Here is a 26131-nt window from a genome sequence, read left to right as displayed (position 1 = left end):
AAGGAGCGGTGGTGTAACGGTTCGGCTCTAATCCATGGAAAGAGTTGGAAAGATTTTATTCAAATTCCCAAGAGGCACTTGGGGAGTGGAGTAGGTCGAGTTTGACCGAACCATTATAAAAATTACGGTGTCTTCTTCTCTAACTCTTTCCTTTTTATTTTTGCAATTAATTTAAGCAATTTATTGTATGTTTTAGTTTGTTCATATTTATTTGCTAAAATTTGATAGAATTAAATTATCACATTTTTATCATCTTATTTGTTGCATAATTTGAATTTTTGTTATTATTTATAAAAAGTGTATTAATTAGTTTAATTCGGTTAATTTAGAAAAAAAGTTTAATTAAACCCTATTCACCCCCCTCTAGGGTTGTCATATCCATCCAACAACATGTTCTCTTTATCTCTTGAAATTAGGAATTTGGAAGTGTTTTGTTGTTCCTTAAAGATGGTTGTGCATTTGACCCTACCCCCAATTTCTTTTGCTATGTTATTGTCCTATAACTTTGTTAATAAGGTGTTTGTGACTTCTATTGAGATTTGTTTCAATATTAATCAATGAGGTTTTTTAGTTAAGTTGTAGTCTTTGTGTGTTTTTGGAGGTTTTAGGATGAGAACATGTAGCCTTAGAAGTGTATTGATTTTCTTCGTTTTATAAAATTGTTACTCATTTCCTTGTTTTGTAAGATTGTAGGATTTTTTTTTGTTTTGTAAGATTTGTAGGATTCACCTTATGATTTTTGTTTTCTTGTAGGATGCTATTTGGAGATGATGTTGGAAATGTTGTTGGAGATGTTGTGTTAGAGACGTTGTTGAGAGTTCTTTCTTCTATGTATTTGTGATGACATATTTCTTTTGTAAACCATTTTGCCAACTTTTCTCTATTTTGTGTAATAAAGAATATTATTGACTTTGTTTGTTTGTTTTATTCCTTATGTGAAATTTTTTAGTTGCTTAATAATGTTATATATTTTAGGTTATTCAGATCAAATAAAAAAATCAAAAATCAAAAACTAAAAAAATGTCTATTTTCGTCGAGTCTCTATGTCTCCAAGTTGAAGTTCAGATTTTGAATTTTTGAAGCGTCGGGAGCTCAAAGAACTCCCGACGATGTCTATACATGTGTCAAGAGTTCCAAACTCCCGACGCCGTACAACAAGTGTCGAGAGTATTTTCAAACTCTTGACAGTCTGTGCTTCTGCATCAGTAGTTGTACTCCCGACACATATCCCGAGCCCAAAACTTCCCAACGACACGTTTGTTGCGGGAATGATCTCCCCAATGCATTTTTCTACCATTTCAGCGTTTTGAAAAGCATTGGGAAAGGATAATATAATAATAAAATAAAAAATATTAAAATAAATTAAACATAATATATAAATACATGAAATTAATAAATAACAAAAGTAAATAAAATAAAATGGATGAATTTCTCCACTTTCTTCAATCGTTTTGGATTTTATCAATGTGTGTGTCTTCTAAAACCCACCAAATGTCACTATTTATAGGAAATTTGGCAAGTAGGAGGAAGATTACATGGACACTAATAATGTGCAATGTTGAGACACATGATAACACTTTAGAAAATGGAGGCATGACACATGGTCAATGGGTATAAGCATGAGCGTCTAATGGGCATCTATTATCATAATATTTATAATATATATAACATTGATCTTTTTTATCAATTATGGTTAATTAGAGGACCAAGATCTAAAAGTTACCATAACAAATCCAAATCCGCTTGCTAAAATAACAACAAAACTTGAAATAATAGTTAGAAGGGAAATTAGAACTAAAATCAATAAGAAAGACATGCATGCAAACTTAGGTTTGGATCATGTTTTTTTAAAAGAATTTTAAAACTTAATGAAGATAGACTTAAGATCACGGTTCTAATGAGATTAGCAACCTAAGATTTAATCTTTTAATCAGTTTAATAGGATTAAATTGACTAATAAAAGATTAAATATGTAACAAATCTATCTATAAATGACCTTTTGTCTAAGGCGAGTTCTGTCGAGGCTGGGGTATTTAAGCTGACGAAAACGGAACACCCCTACCTGGGAACTGATAGGGCATAAGTTGTACAATGATGCAAGCAAGGATAGAATGCGAAATGCATTGCCATAAACTTGTAAAGACATACAATGTATTCTAATCTTATGCCATACAACGCATGAATGAATGATGACTTTGTATGCGATACTACTTCTAGATATGCGTTAATTATGAGAATCTTGTAGTATACTATGCGTTGTCACAAGTTTCTTTGCGTTGGAACCAAGTATAATTCCACTGCAAGTTTCTCGGTGTGATCCGAGGTCGAACACAAGGACTGTTTAAGGTTATTGCGTTACATTTGTGGTATATACGACCAGAGGTTTTTCAATGTATAAAAAGGTTATGTGTACAGATATTCAAAAATGCAATAAAGTAAAGATAAAGTAAAATGTGATAAAATAAACCTAAGCTATGATGATACAAGATACATGTTTCATGATACAAGATACTGAGGTGGAGACTGACTGTGAAGAATATACAAAGATCGTGTTATGTGGTGGCAAGTCTTATGTGTGAAACAGAAAGAAAAAAGATAATTAGTACAAACATCACAAGTTCCTTAATTGCGTTAAAGGCATAAGTACGGTTCCGCTTTTCCCTTGGCGTACACCTCTCAGTGATCGGCCGCGTTCCCACATCTATGTGGTGAAACAGGGACAAACATAATGAATGCAAGGTTGCTTCCATCTCTAGAAGTACTTCTCGCTTTAATTAATGCATTCTTCTAACCTTCTCTCGATAGATCAGAATGGCATCTTTACTTCTGCTCTCACAGGTGAAGATGTCGTCTAGCATGCTTTAGCTAAACATCTTTATTTCTTTAGCACAGATTAAGTTACTTGTTTAATTCATATTAATCACCAAGGTATTAAGAAAATATCATGGAGAAAATGATTTATGGAGGAACGAAAATAGACAGAGAAGTGGAAATGGAAATGATCAAGACATTCAATAATACTTAGCGTCTAATACATGATTGTGAATGAAGAGATTAAGAAGATGAAATACAATTGATGAATGAGAGTTAGAAACAAATACAAATAAGCGCCAACGTCTTGGCACAGATCTAGAATGGAGAATTGCTTGCCGGTGTCGATGGAGTGAATGGAAGGATGAACTTCCCTCTCAGGTTTGCTCAACCGGTAGAAGGGATCTAAGTACAGAGCTTCTCGGTGGGGATTTGGCAGAATTGCACTGAGACTCACCTCTCGACCTTGTCTCTTCTCTTCCCGAATTTCCTCCGATCAGCACTCAGACCAACTCTTTCTCAATAGCCCCGTATCAATTATCCCCCATATCAAGTATATCCTTCAGTGAATTCTTTGAGGGTATTTATAGGCTGAAGGCTTTGACTTTCTGACTTGTGGTCCCCACTTCATTGTTATGGATAGTCTGAAAATGGTGGAATAAATATTCCTTCTGTTATGCAATCAGTCCGTCGAATATGCACAACGGTTAGTTATATACGTGTCACAATCCTCCACGTTTGCGTTGCTCATTTGCATCTTTCGATCGTGTGTCCGCATGCAGTGTTGTTTTTATTACCGCATGCGGTTGAAGTTCAGCTCTGGATCGACTGTCGCATTGCACCGTCATTGCGTTGATCATCTCTTCAGTATTGATTTGACGGGCGTAATGTGACAGAGATGCGTTATTCAGTTTCTCTCTGAACCTTGATCGCAAGCGATGACTTGGTTTCCTGCGAAACAGACTTGAAATATCTTTTTCTACCATCTTAATGGTATCAGTGGGTGTATTGACGACAATTTATAATTCTTGCATTTCTTAGCTAATTTCTCTACAATTAACGCAACTTTCCTTTCTTTTGGCCATAATATCTAAATAAAGCAGCCTAAATAACTTGTATTTCTACAAGTTATCAGGAACCTACCTAAAAAGGTGAATTAGATAAATTTGATGCATGCATGCAAATTTAAGGATAGTTCGTTAAAGAGTTTAATGGGACTTGACTTAAACTTTTTTAATTTCAAAGACAGTTATTTTTTTAGCAAATTAAACACACATAGATAAAATTAGTAGCCAGATGATCTAAGTTAATAAACCCCTAGGTAGAACATGCAGTGGGAGGTACTTGGAGTATATGATACTTCAGTTAAACCTCTTCACATTTATCCCTTTATGTTCACACCGTGAGATCTATCCCCAAACTAGAGGCATCCTAGGAGTGTCCCCCTAAAGAATGGTGTTTGGGTAGGTCAATACCAAGATAAATGGAGAGAATGTTCATAGTAAGTGGGAGCAGGACGTGTGAAAACATATCCCACGGTCTCTCTTATTAGGTTTGATAAGTTTATGTGCATCGATTCGAGGCACCCTGGGAGTGTCCCCCTATAGGATGGCATTTTCGCACGACTCTTTATCTGATCTCCTATATAGGATAAGGTCGCTTTAGCCTCTTATCCTAATCTGCTTTTTTCCTATGGTGGATGCTTTAGGGTGAGACTCTAGGGCCGAAATGAGGGGTTACACTTACGCAAAATTGTTAAAGATTAATAGTTCTGGACCAAAAAATGGTGACTATTAGTGTCAGTTACAAGAGTTGTTTCTGCCTAATGGTTGAGACCGTCTCATCCCAGTGAAGGGACATTTGATCACCCCACCAATGACTTTTGTCCTATCGTGGGACATCATATGAAATAGATGTCTTTTAACATAGGGTACATGGAACTATTTTTCTAAAACTAAAATTAGTGTTAAAAGTGGTATTGCATAGACTCATTAAGTTCATTCTGTTTTTCAGCAACGTGGAATGGTTATAGCCACATTAGCTCTATTAAGTGCCAATAAGTTGACTGGCGAGAATTATGCTAGTTGGAAACATGCAATAACTACAATATCAATCATCGATGACTTAAGGTTCGTCCTTACGGAGGAGTGTCCTCCTATTCCGACTCAGAATACAACTCGAAATGTTCAGGAGGCTTATGACAGATGGACACGGGCGAACGAGAAGGCCCGAGCTTACATCTTGGTCAATCTTAACGACATTTTGGCCAAGAAGCATGAACCTGTGGTCTCTGTGCGTGAGATCATGAAGTCCCTGTGGGGAAAGTTCGGACAACCGTCTGAACAGCTCAAGCCTGAAGCTCTTAAATGTACCTTTTACTTCTAACACTTCCAAGTGGAAGAAGAAGAAATGTGGTAAGGGCAAGGGGAAAGCACCTGCTAACCTACAGCCTGCCGCCCAGCGGGGTAGGCGACCAACACCGATTGACAAAGGAAATATTTCCATTACAACCAGGATGGGCACTGGAAACGGAATTGTCCTTGTTGGATAAAAGAGAAGAAGAAGGCTAAGGTTAAAGCCAAACAAGGTAAATATGATTTACTAGTTTTGCAAACTTGTTTAGTGGAGAATGATGATTCTGCCTGGATTATTGACTCTAGGGCTATTAATCACATTTTTTCTTCTTTTCAGGGGATTAGATCCTGACGTCAGCTTGAGGCTTGAGAGATGACGATGCGAGTAGGCACTGGGCACGTCGTCTCAGTTGCGGCAGTGGGAGGACTCCAGTTGACTTTATAAAAGAAGTTTATCATGTTGAATGATGTGTATGTAGTTCCCGAGTTAAAGCGAAACTTAATTTCTATAAAGTATCTGACACAATGTAAATATAATCTTCACTTTGAATTGAATAAAAAGTTTATTCTAAAATATGGTGTTGAGATTTGTTCAGCAAAACTGGAAAACAATTTGTATGTGCTAAGACTGTTAGCAACAAATTTCCTCTATAACATAAAGATGTTTAAAACTGTTGTAACTCAAAATAAACGAATTAAGTTTTCTCCTAAGAAAAATGCTCATCTTTGGCACCTTTGATTAGGACACATCAATCTCAATAGGATTGAGAAGTAGGTGAAGAATAGACTTCTAAGTGAGTTAGAGGAAAATTCTTTACCTGTGTGTGAATCATGCCTTAAAGGCAATATGACTAAAATACCTTTTACTTGAAAAGGTTATCGAGCCAAAGAACCTCTAGAGTAGTGCATTCAGACCTTTGTGGTCTGATGAATGTGTGAGCCAGGGGAGGCTATGAGTATTTCATCACTTTTACTGATGATTACTCTCGGTATAGGTATGTTTATTTGATGCAACAGAAGTCTAAATCCTTTGAAAAGTTCAGAGAGTTCAAGGCTGAAGTTGAAAATGCATTGGATAGATAATTAAAACACTTCGATCGCATTGGGGTGGAATGTTTTTGGATTTTGAGTTCTAGAACTATATGATAGAACATAGAATCGTTTCCCAACTCTCAGCACCGGGTACACCTCAGTAGAATGGTGTAGCGGGGAGAAGAAACAAAACCTTATTAGACATGGTTCAATCGATGATGAATTATGCTTCCTTACCAGACTCGTTTTGGGGTTTTTCAGTGGAGACTACAACTTATATCCTCAATTGTGTTCCTTCCAAGAGTGTTGCCAGAACACCTTTGGAGTTGTGGAACGGGCGTAAAGCTAGTTTGGTCACTTTCACATATGGGGTTGCCCAACACATGTGCTTCAATTTAATCCAAAGAAACTGGAACTACGTTCAAGGCTGTGCTTGTTTGTAGGCTATCCAAAAGGTACACAAGGGGGTTACTTTTATGATTCTAAGGAAAATAGAGTGTTTGTGTCGAGGAATGTCCTAGAGGAGAATCATATGAGGGAGCACAGTTCACGTAGTAAGATCGTGTTGCATGAATTTTCCAACAAAACTATTGAAACCTGAACAAGAGTTGTTCAAGGGCCTGCTCCGTCAACAAGAGTTATTAATGGATGTTCATCTGGTAGGTCAGAACAACCTCAAGAGTTGAGGGAACCTCGACGTAGTGGGAGGGTTGCAAACCCACCTATTCCCTGTATGGGTTTCACTGAAATCCTGGCTATGGTAGCCGATGGCGAAGTTGAGGATCCTTTGCCTTATCAGAAGGCAATGAAGAATGTTGACCGGGATGAATGGGTTAAAGCCATGGATCTCGAGATGGAGTCGATGTACTTCAACTCAGTATGGGATCTTGTAGATCAACCTAATGGGGTAAAACCTATAGGTTGTAAATAGATCTACAAGAGGAAATAGGGTGCTGATGGAAAAGTGCAAACCTTCAAGGCTAGACTTGTGGCAAAGGGTTATACCCATGTGGAGGGAGTCGACTATGAGGAGACTTTCTCGTCTGTTGCCATGTTGAAGTCTATCTACATCCTTCTGTCCATTGCCTCAAATTATGACTATGAGATATGGCAAATGGACATCAAGACTGCCTTTCTAAATGGTAAACTTGAGGAGACCATTTATATGGTGCAGCCTAAGGGATTCATCGTCCAAGGTCAAGAGCAAAAGATTTGCAAACTAAATCAGTCCATTTATGTGCTGAAACAGGCATCTTAATCTTGGAACATGCGATTTGATAATGCAATCAAATTGTACGACCAAAATGTTGATGAGCCTTGTGTCTACAAGAAAATCATCAACAATTCAGTAGTTTTCCTAGTGTTGTATGTAGACGATATCCTACTTATTGGGAATGATGTATGTCTAGTGACATCAGTTAAAAACTAGCTACCGACCCAATTCCAAATGAAATATTTGGGAGAGGCTCAGTTTGTTCTTGGTATTTAGATCTTTTGAGATCGGAAGAACTAAGTGCTAGCGCTGTCTCAGGCATCGTACATTGACAAAATGTTGCTCAAGTACTCGATACAGAACTCCAAAAGGGGCCTACTGCCTTTTTGGCATGAAGTTACATTATCTAAGGAAATGTGTTCTAAGAAAGCTTAAGAGGTTGAGGAGATGAGACAGGTCCACTATGCATCTGTCGTTGGCAGTTTGATGTATGTGATGTTATGTACTAGATCGAACATCTGCTACGCTGTGGGGATAGTCAGTAGATATCAGTCTAAACCAGGACAGCGTCACTAGATTGCAGTCAAGAACATCTTCAAGTATCTTTAGAGCACGAGGGACTACATGCTCGTGTATGGATCTAAGGATCTAATCCTTATTGGATACACGGACTCTGACTTTCAGACTGATAAGGATTCTTAAAAATCTATTTTAGGCTCAGTGTTCACTCTTAACGGAGGAGTTGTAGTATGGCAAAGCACTAAGCAGGGGTGCATCGCCGACTCCACGATGGAGGCCGAGTATGTAATAGCTTGTGAAGTTGTTAAGAAGGTCGTTTGGCCCAGAAAGTTCCTAACTGATCAGGAAGTTTTCCTAGACATGTCTAGGCCCATCACTCTTTATTGTGATAATAGCAGTGCTGTGGCGAACTCTAGGGAGCCCAAGAGTCACAAGCGCGGCAAACATATAGAGCGAAAGATCATCTCATCTGCAAGATAGTGCATTGAGGGGACGTGATAGTCACGAACATCACTTCGAAGCACAACATTGCTGACCCGTTTACGAAGGCTCTCACAGCTACAATTTTTAAGGTCACTTTCAGATGATGGGTCTGCGGGACCGCCCGCGGTTGGACTAGGGCAAGTGGGAGATTTTTATCTTGGGCCTTAGTACCCTAGTTTATTGTTTTGTACTTGTTTTTATCTTGTACACTCATTCGCTTTAGGACAAGTAGGAGATTGTTAAGGTTGATGCCCTAAACTCTCATAGAGTCCTGTAGTTTGTAAACACCACTATGAACAAATGCTTGTGATGTAATAATATGAGATATTTTCTTCACAGTTGTCTATGAGATATTTTATTTGCATTTACGACAAACCAATAAACTCAGATCCCTGGTTGTCGTTGTAACTTAAGCATGTATGTGGAGACATACAAGTGGATCATGTCTTAAGTGATAACCTAAATGGTCTGTGGTATATGGATATAGGAGGGAAACTTTATCCTGGTGATACTACGGATACAACCCGCTTTGTAGATAGTTACAAGTGTTGTGACGTGCTACAGATGGTCTGATCTGGATCATTCATGTGGAGACATGCAAGCGAGGGTGTCCTATACAGAGGAGTTTGCATAAGACCAGACCACAAATTGTTTAATGTCGTTATATAACGTCGTTCATAAAAGAGACTTTCATTTTATTAGGATGACCATAGGTAACATGACCATAACCCTGAGTGAGTTAGGAACTCCTGCCTATGAGGACGGTTCTTTGATTTGCATGGGTGCGAGTGGTCAGATTGCTCCCTTAAGGGCAGATTTCGGGCTTGAATGATGTGGGGAGTTGGGGAACTTAGCTACACAAGATCGAATTCACTCCTTTCCTGAAGTAGGGGTAAGTAGATAGATTTCTTCCTTAAGGGTAGATTCCGGGCTTGAATGATGTGGCGCCACACACCTTTTCAAGGCCCAGAGGTGTCCACTCAAAGTAGGACTATGATGTATTATTCATTAGAGGGATCAATGGTACTTAAGGAGTTAGATGTAACTATAACTACAGGGGTAAAACGGTAAATTGGCCCAACTGCACTTACGAGCATCTGTGAAGGTTATCGTACTGTTGACTGGTTATATCCAATGGACACAGAAATATATCTGTAGTGAGAAGAGTGCAGCTGTTGGTCTTTAGTGGAATGCCTGGCAATTAACGGATGGTGGATCTCATGACTAAAGAGTTTAGTCAGCTATTCACGTTCTGTTGGAGCTTCAAGCTACAGGTCCATAAGGTCCCCTTAGTAGTTCAATGGATTCAAGTCGAGAATTAGTTTTTGGGTCAGTTGGAAGTGTTCAAATTGATAAGAAGGAGTTTGATTATATATGATATGATTAAACCGGTTCAATTATATGTGATATAGTCGTCATGATGTATGAGATACATTAATTAGAGGAATATGATATAAATATGATTTATATCAAGTAAAGGAGAAAAGGACTATGGTTTAAATATTACATATAATGTGATATTAAAACTATAGGTTATAAATATAATATGATAAGTTAGTATTATATTTATTTATGATTAAAACAATTATACGATAATTATAGGTGGTTTCTCCTTTAACCGTGCGTGAAGTGGCAGGTTATATTTAGTTTTCATAATTGAAGGATAAAATGAAAAATGTTTTCATTTTGTAAAGAATCGTTGCATTAAGTACACTGTTAATCGTTTAGCTCACGAGAGACTACACAATAGCCTTCAAGTGTTTGTCTAAACGATCGTGTACACGTGCCATTCTCTAAACGATCGTGTAAACGATCAAGCCTGTTATTCCTAAACGATTGTGTACCTGTGGACTCTTACTAAACGATCAAACACAAAGTCTATACGATAGACAGTATACTCTCCCACTTGCTTGGTCGTATAGTGCGATCGTTGTTTACTTCTTCCCTCTACCAAATTCATAATAGAGTCCACATCTCCTAGATTCTCACTCTGACAATACCAAGGTTACTTAGTGGTGGTTTCCGAGAGGTTACTTTTCATAAAGAAGACTATTCGTGACTACTGGACGATTGGGTTGACGTTGTAAGTGACAACGAGAGGTAGCTGTTCCAAGTTCTTCACGAAAGTGAGAGAAAGTCAGAAGAAAAGTTCTTCAAAGGTATGTCTCTCGTTCCCTTTGTATTTATTTATGAAAGCATGCAATAATTTATGTTGAACACTTCGACTTTCGACAGTGTGTGAGACTCCTCTCGACGTTGTTATCTTCCCTTCAAATCAGCGAACTCCCTTCACTGGTAAATCTTAGGATTCCCTTAAGAAGGAGAACTCCTCCGCAACTGAGTCTTAGCCCCCCCCCCCCCCTGAAAGAGTTAAATAACATGCAATGTGTAACGACCGAATCCTTACACATTATGATCCGATCGCTACGACATGCATACTTAGACTTTTCTATCATGAGATGAGTTTTGGTGAAAATTTCAAAGAACCTATCTAAATTTTATTAATTAGATAAAAAAGCTGTATAAAAAGTTTATTTATCAAAACACCAGGGTCCATAAAACATTAGTGTGGTGGTACAAAATGCATATGCCTATAATAGTGAGTTTGATGGTTGGCCATTTGAGCGACGTCCAATTCTGCCATCTACGCTGTGTCCTTACCTACAAAGTCTGTAAAAATATAGGATGAGTATATAATATACCCAGTAAGTAGTTCTCACGTAGGGTAGTGACCAAATGCACAATCACAAGCAACATGTCATGAAAACATATGGTTGGGATCGAAAATGTATAATAACATGTGGTGGTCGGTTATGCTTCCAACATAAATCTCTCCGCCCTGATAGGAAGAAGAGGATTTAAGCGAAAACTAACCCATCTGATGATTAGCGGGTCATGCAGTCAGTAGGGCCAGAGTCGCATCCAACATCAACGATTAGCATAAACGTAATATTGGACTAGAGGGGTGCAACCATACATACCCTGCTAGTCCCCAGCATAAACATAACGTAAGATTAGGCCTGGAGTGGTGCAACCATACATGCCCTACCAGCACTGGAAGCATAAATTTCTCCGCCCTGATAGGAAGATGAGGACCTAAGCGGAAACTAACCCATCTGATGATTAGTGGGTCATGCAGTCAGTAGGGCCAGAGTCGCATCCAACACCAACCATTAACATAAACGTAAGATTAGACTGGAAGCATAACTTACACCTAATTAAAACTTGATTTTAACGTAATCGTGAACAAACATAATGCATGGAGTCCCTTGTAGAGAAACGTGTTCTAAACATGTAATGCAATATAACAATTAACATAACCATGCAATATAATAAAGGTACACTACCATAGAACATTTAAAAAGAGGGTGAGATAAACTACTTACCTTGACTGCAATCTAATTATTCCTTATTATTCTTTATGATTTGATCAGTAGAGCTTTCCCTTTTTAAATCAAAAGAAGAAATTTGGGCAGCACCTTACCTGAGCTTTTCTCTTTTAATCTCATAGAACTTCCTCACTCACACTTACTTTTTCATACGATTCTTTGTTACTGAGATTTGTTTGAGAATGGTTTAAATCTTCGACAAAGGGTCCTATTTATAGTAGTTTTCAGCTCTTCTCAGTGTGACAAATCATCCTACATGTGGCTTCTTTAGAATTACTTAGGGTTTAAGGATTCCTCTCAATAAGACACCTAATCTTGGCTAACGTTTACCCTTACGTCATCATTCTTTGTTTATATTCAATTTTAGGGTTTTTCTATATATAATCTATAAGATCGTGGCCAAATTCAACGTATAATCCACGCTTCTGTCCAAATCTCGCTCTCTTTGTTCTTAGAATCTCGCTCTCTTCAGTTTTCTCGCTGGTTTGGCTCTCGCGACATCCGCTCTCGCTCTCGTTGTCGTTGGTCGCGCTCTCGCTCTTGCTGCCGCTAGTCTCGGTCGCGCTCTCGCTCTTGTTCCCGCTCCCGCTCCCGCTCTTTTCTACTGTCTCGCTAAGAATCTCGCTCTCTTTACTCTCGCTCTCTCCAATGTTCTCTCCAATCTCGCTAGTTTTCACCCATGGTTGCCTTCACTGCTTGTGGATTCCACTTCCTCTTTTTAACTCTTTCAAATTTTAAGAGTATATGGGCAATTAATTCACCTCCAATTCTTCCAATGAGTAGTGTCCAAACAAAGGTTATCTACTGCCCGTTGTCTCCTGAATTAGCTAGCATCCAACTTCTAATTAATCCTCCCTGATTCTGCTCCCTTATTCATTATTTTTTGGATAATGAATAAATTTCCAATTATTCATTATTTTTTTTCCTTCTAAATTTCCACCCCTTAAAATAAAATTTCGTCTTGCTTATTATTTGACATTTAATTTCATGTATGCGTACAAATTTGGGTCGTTATATAGTGGAAGTATCAAGGATCCATAAGTATTAAAATTCAATAATTTTGATAAAAACTAATGCATGCTTTTCTAAAAATAGGGTTTTAAGATCATACCTTTGAAGAACTCTCCAAGAATCCAATTGTACAGCGGCAGTCTTCACCAGAAATCACCGTGAACCACCTCAAAGCCTTCCCTACTATCCTCTTAGAGCTTTAGGCAGAGTTGTGGGACTCAAGAACAACTTGAAAAGATGAAGAACAATGAAGAGCACACAGCAGCCGGATAGGAAGAACCCTTTTTCTTCTCACAGAGATTTTTTCTCAAAATTTCTGCATTAATTCTTCTCAAATGACTCCAGACTTCTTTATATATATTGTAGATGAACATGCAAAGAAGTGAAGTGCATGGCTTGCAGCTCATGGTTGGAGAATTAATGAAGAGACGTTAATGGGTTTTGTGTGAGCATGAAGATGAAGTTAATGGAAAAAATGAATTCTCCATTTTGTGCAACATGCAAAATCCAATTTTCATTTTTCTTTTAAAATCAAAAAATCATTTCAAAATCATTTTGATTAATAAATTTGAAAATTGATTTTCTAATATTAATTTCTTAAATTAATTTTAAAATAATAATTAATTTAATATCAAATATTAAATAAATTTGTGCACAATAATCATCTTCATATATTTAAATCATATTTAAATATATATTCTCTTGTTCTATTTAATTTGAATGTTTCAAATTAATTTCTCAAGTTACTCTAAAGCTTATCCATTTACAAGCTAATAGGGTGACCTCGAGGACCTATAGATCATGGGCTCCAAGGATTCAAGATTAATCAGCTAAACTCATTAGTCCGATCTAACCCCCGTTCGTTAACTAATGGGAGACTCCACTATAGCCCATAATTGAACTTCCCTCACTATAGATATATTATGTCCACATAATAACCATAATCAGTAAGTCGATCCTTCATAGGTTGTTCGTAACCACAGCCAGGTCAAAAATACCGTTTTACCACTATGAATACATCTTGTTCCTTAAGTTCTTACTGATCCTCTAATGAACAATTCTGATTCCTAATCTCTATGAATCAAATCCTTTCTCTATCATGAGAAAGCGGGGCCCCGATTGTTCATGACCTGGAATCAGTACTTAAGAGAACAACCAATCTACTAACCCTAAATAGGGTAGGAGTGAATTCCATCTTGCAAAGTTATGTCCTTAGCTATTCATTCGGTCTTATCCCCAAAATGGTAAGCTTATTGAACAATGCTGTTGGACTACTCTCACCGTTTGCAGATCAAAGGATAATCCTGAACAAACAGGAGTTCATAGCTAGCTCAGGATTAAGATCGAGTTAACCTAGGTTACATATTAAATGAAATAGACAGTTTTAACAGTAAACGGTCGTTATAAAGAAAAGTACTATTTTTATGGTCCAGTCTATATGCAAACTCATTGCATAGGATACCCCCACTCTCATGTCACAACATGAACGATTTGTGGATCACATCGTTTGTAGCACATTAAAACTTCTTGTAACAACTAAAGAGTGAGCCACATTCAATAGTGTTACCAGGATGAGATACCCAATTTCATCCATATACTTATTAAACCATTTAGGCTATATACTATCAACTTGATCCTGTTTATCTCATTACATAAAATTACAGCATTCAAACTATAGCCAAGGATGCGTTTATTGGATTTTCATAATAAGATGCAAAATCAACAAGTCAATATTATTGATAAAATGGAATGTTTAACACAAACTGCGCTGCCGCTAGAGTCAAAACTGCTGTTTTTTTTTAACCTTTTTCATAGTTTCCTTTAAAAAATGCTAGATTGAAGAGCTATCTTAGGGGATATTTGTTGTAGTGTGTATAAAGTTTTGATTTCGGTGAAATTGGTTCATGAAAAATATTTTTGGTTAGAAAAATAAGTTTTTCTATCAAAATTCTCTCTAAACCAAAAGATCATCCCAAATCCCTCTCAATTTGGATCCCACAATCCAATCTAAGGCCCGAGATTAGTAGAGAAGATCATTCTGGTGGTTTAAAACAAGTTCTTGAGTAGAGATCACGGGTTGATTGGAGCAATTTAGTGGAATCTACAAAGGTAACTTCTATAAACCCTAAATTCTAGAAAAACCCTTGAACATGCATGCTAATCTACTAAAAATTGAGGTAGTTAGAGTGCTTAGGATCTAATTACTTCCGTTTGTGGAATGTCAACTCCATCACCACTAATATTACAGAGTTAAGCAATTACAATGTAGTACTTATCTATAGTACACAACTTACTATGGTGAGTCACGTAGAGCTCAACTCACTGATCACCTAGGCTCCCCCTAGATGTGAGACTCCTTTTTAAATGCACTTAGGCTTCCACTAAGTTTAATAATATTAGTGTTGAACACTTCAACTTCTGCCAGTGTGTGAGACTCCTCTCAATGTTGTTATCTTCTCGTCAAGCTCGTAAACTCCCTTCACTGATGAATCTCAGGATCCCCCTAAGATAGAGAACTCTTTCTCCGCAACAGAGTCTTAGGCTCCTCCTAAGATTGAGAATCTCTTCTCAATAGCAATCACTTAGGCTTCTCCTAAGACCATGATTAACTTCAATGTGTTACACTTCAACGGATGAAGAACTTGCACAGCAGAATAGTGAGCAATGAGTAGGAGCACAATGTAGAACAATTTGGCCATCAAACAGAAATCGTCTTGCTCAATAAAACAAATGGACAACTAACCTAAATGGACAACATGATTCTCTTTAAATAATCAAATTTAAAAAAGGAAACAAATCCCCATTTGGAATAGGAAGACCGCACTTCAATAAAAGAAAATATGAGATGAAATATTGCAGTCGAATTTTTCCAGAAAAGGAAAATAATTTATAGAAAAATACTCTGATGTCACAAACAGATGTTAAGACTTTATTTGTGACTACCGCAGAAACCACTGCCTTAGAAAAATTATAAAGCCAATCAACAAATCTCCGACAAAATTAATCTTAAAGTTATATCTACAAAGGACAATGACAGCAGAACCTTCACAAATCTCTTATGAAGATATGATATATGCTAATGACACCAAGCAAATAAAATATAATACTCGAATATAAATCTAGTAATGAATCTTGTAAAACCCAAATAAAAGTAGTATTGCAAAAAAGAGCATTAAACCCACTAGTTACAAACAAAAGAAATTCAATTGTTAACGTTCGCTTATTCTTACTTTATTTACTTTGTAAGTTTTCCTTTTCTGTGTAGCTTCGTTAATTAGTGTTGTGTCCCTTTTTTTAGGAGGATTTTAGTTTATACAAACCATTCCCTGTGACCATGCTGCAGAACATCCATACTAAATGGAGACAATGGGTTATGAAACAACAATCTGTTCAATCAACAAAATAGTATGTCTTTTTTAACGTAAGACAATTAAACAAGACTAGCAATCAAACCTCCATACTTTTCAAGAAAACAAAACAATATACATTAATGTGTTATGCAAGGCGATTTGAGAAGATAAAGAAAAATTACCAGGATTTCAAGGCGATTCAAGATTAAGGTTGTTTTTTTTCTCTCTCCTCTATTCTTCAGAAGTTCCATGATTAGGACTTCGATCTTTGAGCTCTAACTATTTTAGAATGAATATGAGGACTTGTGAAACAATATGGAGGGGGTTCAATTGTTGAGGTAGAATTGAGATTAAGGATTTGAGAATGAAAAGGGTTTTTTGGACAATGAATAAAAAAATAACTTTGATTTGAGGGGCAACTTAAAAAAGATAATAATAAAAATAATAACAATAACGTACCCTTTTCATTATCGGATTTTCTATTAGATAATGGATTAAAATACACATTTTCAAGACTCAAAATGATTTTTATCGCACTTTTTTAAATTTTAGAATTTTCACCTCTTACTTATATCATCATCGACTAATTTTACAAAATTACTCTGGTTTATTTTTTTCTCTTCTCCTTCCCTCGATTTCTTTCTTCTTTCTTCTTCTTTAGTGAGACTACAGCTTCTTCGATCCAGAGCGAGACTGTCTTCTTTTTCGTCTCTTCCTACATTTAGTTTGTGTTGCACAGGGAGAACGAGCGCCGAAGAGCGAGACAATGAGAGAGAGAGGAAAGCAATCTATAAGAAGAAAGGGAGTGACGACAATGCGATAGATCAACGAGTCTATTCCACGTGCGCAAGGTTCACTTAGTAATTTCATGTGTATTTGACATCAGCAAAGATTCAAAAAACCCCAATTTCAAAAAGTAAGAAAAATCTCTCTTTTTTTCCTCTCCAAAATTGCGGTCATCCGTACAAAACCCTCATTTTGTCCGACAATTTGTTTCTAATGCTATAAGAAAAAGGTATAGAAAAGAGAATTTAGTGGAGTGATAGTTGAATCTTGATTACAAGTAGAAGACAAAACTTAAAATGTCAATGTGAATGAAAACGTTGAGGTTTTAATATCAATTCATCTCACGTTGATGTTAAATCCACAAAAATTGAAAAATGTTGATGAAAATGTTGACATATTTAATACTATAGATAGTAGGTGTAGATTAAAATGAAAATGAAAGGTCAAAAGTGTCATTCAAGAGAGTTTGAGTGAGAGAAGTAGAATCCAAATATATTAAATACACAGTAATACACAAAAGGGAAGTACAATACAAAACAGTGATTTTCTTTTTTCTTTTCCATTTTTCCTTTTCCTTCCCCACTTGTTTCTTTGTCTATAAATACAAAATTTGCCATAAATTTGCTTCTGTCTCTGTGTGTGACACAGAACACAGCAAGAAACTCAAATTTCGAATTTGAAATTTGAAACATATATATATAGAGAGAGAGATGGGTGTTGAAGAAGGGTTGGCTGATGACTACACACAAGATGGAACTGTGGATCTTAAGGGCAACCCAGTTCGTCGCTCCAAAAGAGGTGGATGGAGAGCTTGCTGCTTTATTGTTGGTATCTCTCTTTCTTTCTTATACATCTTTCTTCTAAATTCCGAACTTTCTTCCTATTCTTTCGATCTTCGTTGTTCGTGTTTCTATCGTGTCGTATCCGTGATTTTAGAGGGCAAATCTAAACTATTTTTATGTTTAATTCTTTATAGATGTGATTATTGTTACAAATAATTAGATTTTAGCGTAAATTTATCGCGTGTTTGGAAGTGATTTCGAAATTGTTAATGTCAATTTTGTCAGATTTAAAATCACTATGTTTTGATCAAAGGTAATTTTTATATAATCAAATGGTTTTAAATGATTCAAAATATGATTAAGATGAGGACAAAGGAATCACTCCTAAACCTTGTCCTTAGTTATATTTTTGGTAAAGCTTTTATATTGAGATATTTTCATTTTGATACATGAAAAAATGTGTTTTTACTCAATTACCCCTACACTTTTATATTGATAGCAACATATCAATGTGAAGGGAAATAAAATCTTTTTGTTTTGGTTCTATCCTATTAGGTAGTATTTTGGTGGAATGGAGTATCTTATCTACCCATGATGGTTGGTTCATATAATTCACATCCAAACTTCCTTTTTTCTCTCTCTCTAGAATTATATATGAACCTAACCAAACACTAGAGGCTTTAGTTTAGCACATCACATGACAAACATATCATACATCCAACTGTGAAGTTGAAGCCCTTTTTCAACTTAAAAAGAAAAAAAAAAATCTGTTTTATTTGAAATAAAGTTAAAAGTGTAAAATAATTAAAAAAAAATATGATATTACAAGATGACTTACTCATCTTGCGAAGATCTCTTCATTTGTTGAAATATTTTAAATCTGTTATTTGACGCTTTAAACGATCAACGTTCCCAAAACTTAAGTTATATTCGTATTCATGCTATTTACGTTATTTATGATTTAGACCTTAGGAATTAGAGAAATACATCATATAAATTCTCTAATTCTATTGATTCTCTAATTGGTACCGTTATATTGATATTTTCTCTAACTAATTTCACGTAAATTTTTGTGTTGATTCACTACCGTTTAGATTTGATATGGTTGATTTCTTAACATGTTTGGTTTGTGTGCAGTGTATGAAGTGTTTGAAAGGATGGCATTTTATGGGATATCTTCAAATTTACTAATATATTTGACAAATAGACTGCACCAAGGCACAGTGACTGCAGCCAATAATGTAACCAATTGGGTTGGGGCTGTGTGGATGACTCCTGTGTTGGGTGCTTATGTTGCTGATGCCTATCTTGGTCGATTTTGGACCTTCATTGTTGCCTCTATTATTTACTTATCGGTATTTCCCCACACTCTCTATGTACATTATTTTTTCAAATTCCATATTTTATTATTAGTTTTCGTGGGTTCCAGAGTTCATTTGTTAGATCCTATTTGGTAATTATTTTGTTTTTTATTTTTATCCTTGAAAATTAACTTATTTTATCCACATTTGTTACACTGATTTGTATATTTATTAAATACAATGGTTGAATTTTTAGCCAAATTTCAAAAATAAAAACAACTTTTTGAAAATTACTTTTTTTTAGTTCTCAAAATTTGGCTTGGTTTTTTTTAAATCATTGGTGAAAAGTAGATAATAAAGGAAGAAATTTGGACGTGAAAGTAGTGTATATATGCTTAATTTTTAAAAACAAAATGATTATCAAACGGATTAATGTTTTTCATTTCTTATTTTTTACTTACAAAAAATAGGGAACTGCATTCTTTTTTACGACTGTTTCTTTTTTTTTTTTTTTTTTTAATTGAAACGAGAGAGATGGAACATGTGGTGACCTTTTTTTTCCCTAGGTCTTTGAAGTTTTAAATTGACAAGGTAAAAATAACAAAAGAAGTCTAACATGAGTATATAGCTTGTTTAAGTGACATAAAACGTGTATCCTAGATCAAAAGATCTAAGTTTCGATTGCTATATATTTATGAAATTTCTACATGGTTTTTAGAGAACTTTTTGAAAAATGAGGAGAAAAATAAGTTACCAAATACTTTTGTTTTTAAAAAATCTATAAACTAGAAAAAAAAAAAAAAAAACATATTATCAACGATCTGTTAATGAGTTTTTTAGTGCCAAATTTTGTAGAAGAACAATATCATCTTGTTTTTTCATTTTTTAAAGAATATGTACAGTACGGTTAGAGAATCAAATTTTTAATATCATAGTTAATAGTACAAACTTTATTTCAATTAGTCCAAATTAAAAGATGAAGATAAGTATAAAATATTTTATATAGGTAGAAATGAGTAAGAAATTTAAATTTTAAATGGACAAGAATCCAAATCAAACATATTGTTGTTTAAGATACTCACAAGCCAAGGAGTCTCATTCAAAATTTTTCTTCTAATTTTTTAATTTAAGGATGAATTATTGCATATAGTTTGGGATTATGTGAAATATCTACGATAATGGTGGTTCTTAATTTATATTATTTATTGGTTGGAATTTGGACCAACTCATTAGAAGGAACCAATAATTTAGTCTCAAATGTTGAAAAGATTGGCTGTCTTGTTCCTTCAATTTCTCATTTTTCTAAGTAAAATGTTTTATTCAAGTCACTGTCGGCCTGACATTTGCTGTCTCACTTTTTGACCAAAGCTAAGTCCACGGCTTAAGTAACAATTCTTTTCCCCTTAATTTATGTAACTTGTTAGAATTTTGTTCATTATAAAAATAAAATGTCAAGTTCATTCATCACAACTTGAGAAAATTTTGTCCTCTCTGTCCTCTCACTAAAGTAGTGGTCCATAATCCTTTTGTTTTTAATTTTTATTTTTTTAAATTAAGATTTTATTTATTTATTATCAAAGTTTAAAAAATCAAGCTGAATTTTGAAAATTACAAAAAGTAGCTTTCAAAAGTTGTTTTTATTTTTAAAATTTGGTTAAGAATTCAAACATTTTACTTAATAAAGATGTAAATCAATATAAGAAATGAGGATGGAATAACCTTAATTTTCAAAAACAAAAAATCAAATGGTTATCAAATAGAGTTTAAAGGATGAGATTATGGTGAAGTTTCTCAAATATATATTAAAACCGAGTTCTTCAAAAGAAAAGATGAAAAAATAATTAATTTCATTTTAGTCTTGTAATTTGAAATGAATCTTTTTTTTTTTTTTTTTGGTTTCGAAAAATGAAATGGTTCAATTTTTGTTTATGTTTACTATAAATTTTGAGAGCATATTCACATATTGTATTTTATTGAATGAAAACGATTACTAATATTTAATTAATTTTGATAAAAGTTATTGAAAGTACTTAAACTAAAATTTTACATTTAAAAGTACATGTACTAAAATTAAATAATCTCGAAATATAAGAACACAAATTGTATTTTAACAAAATTGAAGACCCCATTTGGTAATGTTTTGGTTTTTGAATTTTTGTTTTTGAAAATTATGTGTATAGACATTACTTTCGCTTTCAAATTTCTTCTTTTAATATCTACTTTTTATCAATTGTTTAAAAAAATCAAACCAAATTTTCAAAACTAAAAAGTTGATTTTAAAAACTTGTTTTTATTTTTGAAATCTGACTAAGAATCCAACCATTATATTTAAGAAAGATGTAAATCATGATAAGAAATAGGAAAAAAAATAAACTTAGTTTAAAAAAAAAAAAATAATAAAGATGAAATGATTACTAGATGGAGCCTAAAAGATTTTATGATTATAATATTGATATCAAAATCTTTATTGTTTTAGTCCATTAATGTGACAACTCTTACAAATATTATTGGTCTATCATCAACTTTGGCCACTTTTAGATGATATAATATAATTGGGAAAAAAGAAAAACCAACCAACCTTTAACTTTTTTGGATTAATAAGACTTCAATTAAAGTTACGAGAATCTTTTGGAATCTGAATGAATGATTATATTCAACTGGTTTGAAAATTTTGCCTTTTCGAAATCTTTCCAACCCAACTTTTTGGTAGATCATGATATAAAGAACTCGGTTAATTTTGTATTTTATAGATTTATTAGGTCTAGTTCAATAACTATTTTATTTTTTATTTTTGTTTTTGAAAATTAAGTTTATTCCTCTCTATTTTTTTACAATAATTTGCATCTTATCAAGTACAATGGTTGATTTTTTAGCTAAATTTAAAAAATAAAAACAAATTTTTTAAAGCTATTGTTTTTAGTTTTCGAGTTTTGGCTTTGTTTTTAAACTAATGGTAAAAAGTAGATAATTAAAAAAGAAATTTAGAGGGAAAAGTAATGTCAATATGCTTGAACTTTTTTAAAAAAATAAAATAAAATGATTACCAAACAGAACTTTAACTTTTAAAATTTTCGTATTAAAGACTTTTTCAAGAATCAATGTAATTTTTCCTTGTCCATGCTATAACTATACCGATCCTTTCTTCCTCTACATGGTCTTTTTAGTTAGAAAATATTTATACTTTAGAAATTGGTTTGTACTACCTTAGAATACAAGGTTGTTACTTTATATATATTATATATATAGTATTTTACTTTTAAATATTTGGTTAAAATGTAATGCAGAAAACATATAAAAAGTCGTCCCATACTTCATTTTGAAAGGGTAAAAATGTATTTTTGTATTTGAAATCAATTGTTTGGTTCAACTATTGAAGTGAGCATAGCTCAATGTAATTGATATATACTTGTCCTTTGAAATCAAAGGCTTAAAACCTCAAACTTCCGTTTGTTGTGTACTTACAAGAAAAAAAAATTAGGTGATCTTAAAAATGATTTGATGATCATATTTGATCTTGATTTAGTATATTATTTTTCTTCCAATTTTTTGTTCTTTCCCTTTGAACATTTAAAAAAAAAAAAGAAAAAAAAAAGTATAACATATGTTTGAACAAATTTTTTGAGGTTTTGTAGCCTAGTTTGATTTCTAGCGTCCAATCATGTTGACCTAGAATGCATATGTTCGTCCTTTTTTAAAAAAAGAAAAATAAATCTATAACCTCCTAGATTTGAATCCATTCTTCTTGCTACAAAATATAACAAATAAAAAAAAACTTAAAATAGAATGATATTAAAAAATCTACTATGTTTATTTCCCTTTCATCTTTCTTTTTCGATATATGTGTTTGATGATATAATGTTAAATTTTTCTTCACCCATAAATTTAAACTTTCGAGTTAATCTGCAATGATTAAACATTGTATCAAAGTAGGTGGATTTAGGAGTTTTATGTTTAATCTCTGCAATATTATTTTCTCTCCAATTAAAATTGATTTTCATTTGTTGGGTATTATACATTTACTTGATTTAACAATATGTTCCAATTTACTAACATTGGCACACACAGGGCATGTCGCTTCTAACAATGGCCGTCTCACTCCCAACCCTAAGACCGCCGCCGTGTGCCCAACCGACCTCCGGTCATTGCGAAAGGGCCTCCACATTGCAACTCGCTGTCTACTTTGGCGCACTCTACATCCTTGCCCTCGGCACGGGTGGAACAAAGCCGAATATATCGACGATCGGTGCCGATCAATTCGACGACTTCCATCCAAAAGAGAAGAAGCAAAAGCTCTCCTTTTTCAACTGGTGGATGTTCAGCATTTTCTTTGGCACCCTTTTTGCTAACATAATTCTTGTTTACATTCAAGACAACATTGGCTGGACCCTTGGTTATGGCCTTCCCACTCTTGGTCTTGCCGTTTCTATCGGTATTTTTGTCGCCGGAATTCCGTTCTACCGCCATAAGGTTCCGGCAGGAAGTCCGTTTACTCGGATGGCCAAGGTTCTCGTCGCTGCTGTAAAGAAGCGGAAACTGCCACTGCCCAGGGAGGCTAAGGAATTGTATGAGTTGGATTTGGAGGAGTATACGAAGAAGAGGAAGTTTAGGATGGAAGCCACTCCCTCTTTGAGGTATGTTTGACAAATTTATTTTACACGTTTTTATTTGAATTTGAAGATAAAAAAGTTATGGTTAAATTATAAAAAAATATTTACCGACAAAAAAAAAATGCTAATTTACCGAATTAGTAAAAAAGATACTATTAGACATTAACAGACTTCTATTAACCTTTATCAATGATAGACTTCTATCAATTTTCCATGGATAGATTTGTATCAGTTTCTATCACAAATAGACATTGATAAACTAATGATAGATATTGATCAACTATAATTAAGTTTGCTATTTGTGTAAATATTTTCTCTTATTTTTCTATTTTTGAAAATCTCCTTAAATTATAAGATCACTTTGTTGTCTATTTAATATTTTTATTTTTTAAAAAAATTTTAATAGATTCTTGAACTCGAGTTATAGTTAGAAGTATATATCCACATACATACTAGGTCCATGACTTCTTTGTCTAATAGGCAAGTGTTGGGCTAATTGGATATCTTGTAACCGATAATGAAAATTGAAAATTTTCCTAAATCACACTCTTAGTTTAACATTAGATTTACACCCCATATTGTTTTCTTCTTCATCAGCTTCCTCAACAAAGCTTCAGTAAAAACTGGTTCAACTCATCCATGGCGGCTGTGCACCGTAACAGAAGTGGAAGAAACAAAGCAAATGATCAGAATGATTCCAATTCTCTTTGCAACTTTTGTCCCAAGCATCATGTTGGCTCAAGTCAACACACTGTTCATAAAACAGGGCACCACTCTGGATCGAAAAATCGGCAAATTTAACATCCCGCCTGCCAGCTTGAGCGGTTTCGTCACCGTTTCATTGCTCATAAGCGTCGTACTTTACGACCGAGTCTTCGTCAAAATCATGAGGAAATTCACCAAAAATCCAAGGGGAATCACTCTGCTTCAGCGGATGGGAATTGGTATTGTCCTCCATATGTTGATCATGGTTGTTTGTTCTCTCGTTGAACGGCATCGGTTGGCGGTCGCCAGAGAGCACGGTGTTGTTCAGAGTGGCGGCCAAGTTCCATTGAGTATCTTCATTTTGCTGCCGCAGTTTATTCTCATGGGGACTGCCGATGCTTTCATGGAGGTCTCCAAGATTGAGTTCTTTTATGACCAGGTACTAACATTCTGTTGTTTGATAATGATTTTGTTTGTAAGTTTAAAATTTTTATTTATATATCGACTTATTTTTTAAAAAGAAATCACTTAAAAGTTTTTAAGATATACCCACTACAAAAAAAGTTATTATATGTACAGAGAATTTCCTAATTTCTCTTATGGAAATTACTTTCAAATTTTAATTTTAATTTTTTTGTATCATAAGTTTGCATACTTCTTGTCCATAAATTTATTCTAATCATTAAGTTAAGACTTGTGCTAATTGAGCTTATCACTAATCACTTTACGTGTTGATATAATTTTAGAGAAGAAATTAAAAAACATTAGAGAAAAAATTTCCTGTTTCTCTCCCAACTTTCTTTTTAAGAAGTTTACCTTAACTTTGATTTTTTATGCTCTCTTAATTATTTAGTCTTTGTTTCGAATCTCTGCTAAATCATTAAGATTCGTGTTAGTTGAGCTTACCACCAGTCAATCACATTTAACATATAATTTTAAAATATAATATATATTAAAAAAAAAAATTTGTCACGTGTTAAATTGTGGTTGGATCACCATATAAGTATGGTTGAAGTTAAAAAGTGATAATTTGGTTAACATAAAATCAAGTCATTTATTCATATTCTTATCACAGGCACCAGAGAGCATGAAGAGTCTAGGGACTTCTTACTCGACGACAGCAATCGGGACGGGGAATTTCCTCAGTAGCTTCCTTCTATCGACGGTTTCTGACCTTACCAGCCGGCATGGGCGAAAAGGGTGGATCTTGAACAACCTGAATGCATCTCATCTTGACTATTACTATGGCTTTTTTGCCATTCTCAACTTCTTAAACTTCATCTTCTTCCTTGTGGTTTCAAGGTATTATGTATACAAAGCTGAAGTTTCAGACTCCATAAGATTGCTCACTGAAGAACTGAAGGAGAAGACACCATCTAAAGAATCAAACAACCCACATTGATTAAAGAGCCTTCCAATGACTTAATTATGTGTAATCTTATGGATTCTGTTTTTTATTTTCCAAAAAAAAAAAGAAGAAATAATCAGTTTATAGTTTTGCAAATTTTCCTTCTAATTTGCATAGGTTTGTTATGTAATATAATCGCTAAATTAGTTAATCCATGCAAAAGTAAATCTTATTTTAGTTTTTGAAATTAGAATATATGTTTGATAAATTTGTGAGTAGGGTCGCCGGAAGTGACATCCAGAGGTTGGCCGACGGCAGTCACTGGAAATGGTGTCTAGAAGTTGGTCGATGAACTTCCTAATAAATTAGGAAAAAAAAAAGAAAAAAAAAAGGGTAACCCATGGGTTTGAATAATACCCATGGGAAAAGGGATAGGACGC

At 34.4% G+C, this 26131-nt stretch overlaps 1 protein-coding gene across 1 annotated transcript; it reads left to right on the top strand.

Moving 5' to 3' along the window:
* The first annotated feature begins 17512 nt into the window (after window positions 1-17512).
* Window positions 17513-25928, top strand: LOC120067291 (protein NRT1/ PTR FAMILY 5.2-like). The gene is made up of 5 exons (XM_039018831.1): window positions 17513-17776; window positions 18868-19085; window positions 23097-23662; window positions 24236-24782; window positions 25419-25928. The coding sequence occupies exons 1-5, from the start codon at window positions 17659-17661 to the stop codon at window positions 25743-25745; spliced, it is 1776 nt and encodes a 591-aa protein (XP_038874759.1). The 5' UTR covers window positions 17513-17658; the 3' UTR covers window positions 25746-25928.
* The last annotated feature ends 203 nt before the right edge of the window (window positions 25929-26131 follow it).

This window comes from Benincasa hispida, chromosome 12 (genome assembly GCF_009727055.1).
Source record: "Benincasa hispida cultivar B227 chromosome 12, ASM972705v1, whole genome shotgun sequence".
Lineage (NCBI taxonomy): Eukaryota > Viridiplantae > Streptophyta > Magnoliopsida > Cucurbitales > Cucurbitaceae > Benincasa > Benincasa hispida.
The sequence above is the reverse complement of the archived record's forward strand: the minus strand, read 5'-3'. Positions and strand labels throughout refer to the sequence as shown.